A 3,338-nucleotide genomic window follows, 5' to 3' on the forward strand; every position below is an offset into this window, starting at 1 on the left:
TTGCAAAGAGGCTGGGTGTGGTGGCTAATGCCTGTGATCCCAGCTACTTGGGAGGCTGAGGTGGGAGGATCCCCTGAACCCAGGAGTTCAAGGGTGCAATGAGCTAGGACTGCACCACTACAATCTAGCCTGGGTGACGGAGCGAGACCTCCTGGGGAGGCTCCTAGGAGAGGCCTCTGATGAAGTGACATTCAGGACGTGGTAAAGGAAACAGGGGGCTGGCCAGGGTTTTCATGTGCGTTATCTCTCGGACCTGTATGTTGAGTGTTGTTATCCCCATTTTTCAGATGAGGAAAAGGAGGCACAGAGAGGGGAAGTGGCTCAACAGTCAGTCCCCCAAAGCCTTGCAAGTCATCACTGCATCATACAACCCCTGGTACTTTTTTTTTTTTTTTTTTTTTTTTTTTTTTTGAGACAGCATCTCACTCTGTTGCCCAGGCTGGAGTGCAATAGTATGATCTTGGCTCACTGTGAACTCCACCTCCCAAGCTCAAGCAAACCTCCCGCCCTCCCACCTCAGCCTCCCGAATAGCTGGGATTACAGGTGTGCACCACCACAGCCGGCTAATTTTTGTGGTTTCTTTTATAGAGACTAGATTTCGCCATGCTGGCCAGGCTGGCCTGGAACTCCTAAGCTCAAGCAATCTACCCTCCTCAGCCTCTTAAAGTGCTGGGATTAAGTACTTGGTCTCTTAAAGTACAGGGCCTGGTGGCTCAGGCCTATAATCCCAGCAACTCAGGAGGCTGAGACAGGTACTCTTACTTGGCCCTGTGACACCAATAAGTGTATCCGTGTCACCGTGGCTTGCTGCGACACCATCTCTCAAGCCTGCTCAGATCCCCCTTGCAGACCTCTTTTTTTTTTTTTTTTTTTTTTTTTTTGAGAGGGAGTCTCGCTCTGTCACCTAGGCTGGAGTGCAGCGACTTGATCTTGGCTCATTGCAACCTCTGTCTCCCAGGTTCAAGCAATTCTCCTATCTTAGCATCCCTCCTGAGTAGCTGGGACTACAGGCGCATGCCACCATGCCCAGCTCATCTTTGTATTTTTAGTAGAGATGAGGTTTCACCATATTGGTCAGGCTGATCTTGAACTCCTGACCTCAGGTCATCCACCTGCCTCAGCCTCCCAAAGTGCTGGGATTACAGGCATGAACCACCACACCCAGCCCTCCTTGCAGACCTCTGATCCAAGCCACAGGTCCTGGTATGCCTGGAGGGAGCTCACTGTCCTGTCATTGTCCCCTCCCACCCATAGCAGAGTGTGATCCCTGGTCAGAGAAAGGGTTCTAAGTGAGCCATAGGAAGTCAAAGGAGTGATCAACAAAGGCTAGGGGCTGGGAAGGCTTCCTGGGGAAGGAAGAATGGGATCCAAACAGGACTGAAGGAGAGGAGAGGGCATAACTGCCCATGGGAGGGACCTAAGCAGGACCCCAGAAAGAAAAAGTTGAGCCTGTTGCGGCATAAAAAAGATGAGATGTGGAGAAAACCGTGTGCAATGTGCAGGAAGCCTTCAGAGGCTGGAGCCTGGCCCTACAGGAGGGAGGTCATTCACATGCTCTGTGAGGAGATAGCCAGGGCCGATCTGGGGAGGGAGAGTTATCTGAGATTGGGCCAGAAGCCTCGGCTCTGTCCCCATCACTGTGTCTCTTTCAGATTTCCCTCGATGATGTGCTTCTGAGTGCTCTGCTGAGGAATAATGGGAAGTCTGCCCAGCAGAAGAAAATCCCTGCCAAGCCCAAGCTTGAGTCCCTCTGTCCAAGGCCAGGGACCTGTGACCATGGAAGCAGGTAGGCCTCGGGGCCTGTGACAGCCAGGCCCTTCCCACACAGTACTAGACTTCACTGCCTCTGTGGGCCTTCCTAGCCAACAGCTCCAACACAGCATAAGCACCACTGAGGGCCTGCTGCATACCAGGCCCTGCCTACTGAGCCATACAGCAGGGTCCCTGCTCCTATAGAGCCCACCTTAGCAGTAAGAATAGTAAACAATGGGGTAAATGAGAAAATAGGAGAAAGCAATAGGCACTGACTAGAATATTAACCCAGGAGGCATGATAGACCCCCTGGCATTTCCCAAGGCTTCCCTCCTTCTCAACAAGTTGTTTATCCAAACACCGAGCTGGCCAGCCCCACCTCTGCAGCCCCCTAGAGCTGCACTGTCCATTGCAGTAGCCACCAGCCACACGCAACTGCTTAAATTTAAAATTTTAGGCCGGGGTTGGTCACGGTAGTTCATGCCTGTAATCCCACACTTTGGGAGGCCAAGGCAGGCAGATCACCTGAGGTCAGGAGTTCAAGATCAGCCTGGGCAACATGGTAAAACCCTGTCTCTACTAAAAATACAAAAATTAGCCAGTCATGGTGGCAGGCACCTGTAATCCCAGCTACTTAGGAGGCTGAGGCAAGAGAATCACTTGAACCCAGGAGGCAGAGGTTGCAGTGAGCCGAGATCATGCCACTGCATTCCAGCCTGGGCAACAGAGTGAGAATCTGTCTCACCAAAAAAAAAAAAAAAAAGTCTTTCATCACCCCAGCCACATTTATTTTAAGTAAGTGCTTGATAGCACATGTAGCAAGTGACCACCTTGTTAGACAGCACAGAATTACAGAACATTTCTATTGTAGAAAGTTCTGCTATACTGTTCTGGTGGACCTGACAGGTACTGTGAAATTACCTGAAGTGACATTAGGGCTGTCTTTTTTATTTTTGTGCTTTTTTTTTTTTTAATGCATGATCTTGTTCTGTCACCCAGGCTAGAGTGCAGCGGCGTGATCATGGCTTACTGCATCTTGAACCTCTCAGGCTCAAGCGATCCTCCTACCTCAGCCTCCCAAGTAGCTGGGACTACGGGCACATGCCACCATGCCTGGCTACATTTTAAATGTTTTTGTAGAGATGGAGTCTCCCTATGTTGCCCAGGCTGGTCTTGAACTCTTGGGGTCAAGTGATCCTCCTGCCTTGGCCTCCCAAAGTGCTGAGATTTCAGGCATGAGCCACCATGCCTGGCCCTTGCCAGGACTGTCTTAATGGTAGAAAAATAGCATAGACAATGCATATGCTGAGTCTGTAACCATGATTATCTAATATAGTCTTGACTAAAACTCCCAGTTTCTAGGACAGTTGAACAATAAAAATATCCTAGCAATTCTGGTATTTTGATGTTGGAACTATGGCCCCAGGTCTATTCCTTGTTCCCCCAAACAGGCCACAAATCCTTTCTCAAGTCACACCTTGATTGGGATTTCAATAATGGATTAGGGTTCTCCAGAGAAATAGAACCAATAGGTGGTGTGTGTGTGTGTGTGTGTGTGTGTGTGTGTGTGTGTGTGTGTGTGTGT

General features: G+C 49.9%; 2 protein-coding genes across 2 annotated transcripts in view; both read left to right on the forward strand.

The window, feature by feature from the left end:
* Window positions 1-3,338, forward strand: part of DEFB118 (defensin beta 118) — a 74,989-nt gene that overhangs the window by 7,135 nt on the left and 64,516 nt on the right. The gene's annotated exons all lie outside the window — the stretch shown is intronic.
* Window positions 1,509-3,338, forward strand: part of LOC113225020 (src-like-adapter 2) — a 10,714-nt gene continuing 8,884 nt past the window's right edge. Inside the window, exon 1 of the mRNA XM_026455201.1 lies at window positions 1,509-1,787. Within this exon, the coding sequence (XP_026310986.1) occupies window positions 1,697-1,787 (91 nt within the window). The 5' untranslated portion in view covers window positions 1,509-1,696. The remainder of the gene's footprint in view (window positions 1,788-3,338) is intronic.

This window comes from Piliocolobus tephrosceles, chromosome 20 (assembly GCF_002776525.5).
Source record: "Piliocolobus tephrosceles isolate RC106 chromosome 20, ASM277652v3, whole genome shotgun sequence".
NCBI lineage: Eukaryota > Metazoa > Chordata > Mammalia > Primates > Cercopithecidae > Piliocolobus > Piliocolobus tephrosceles.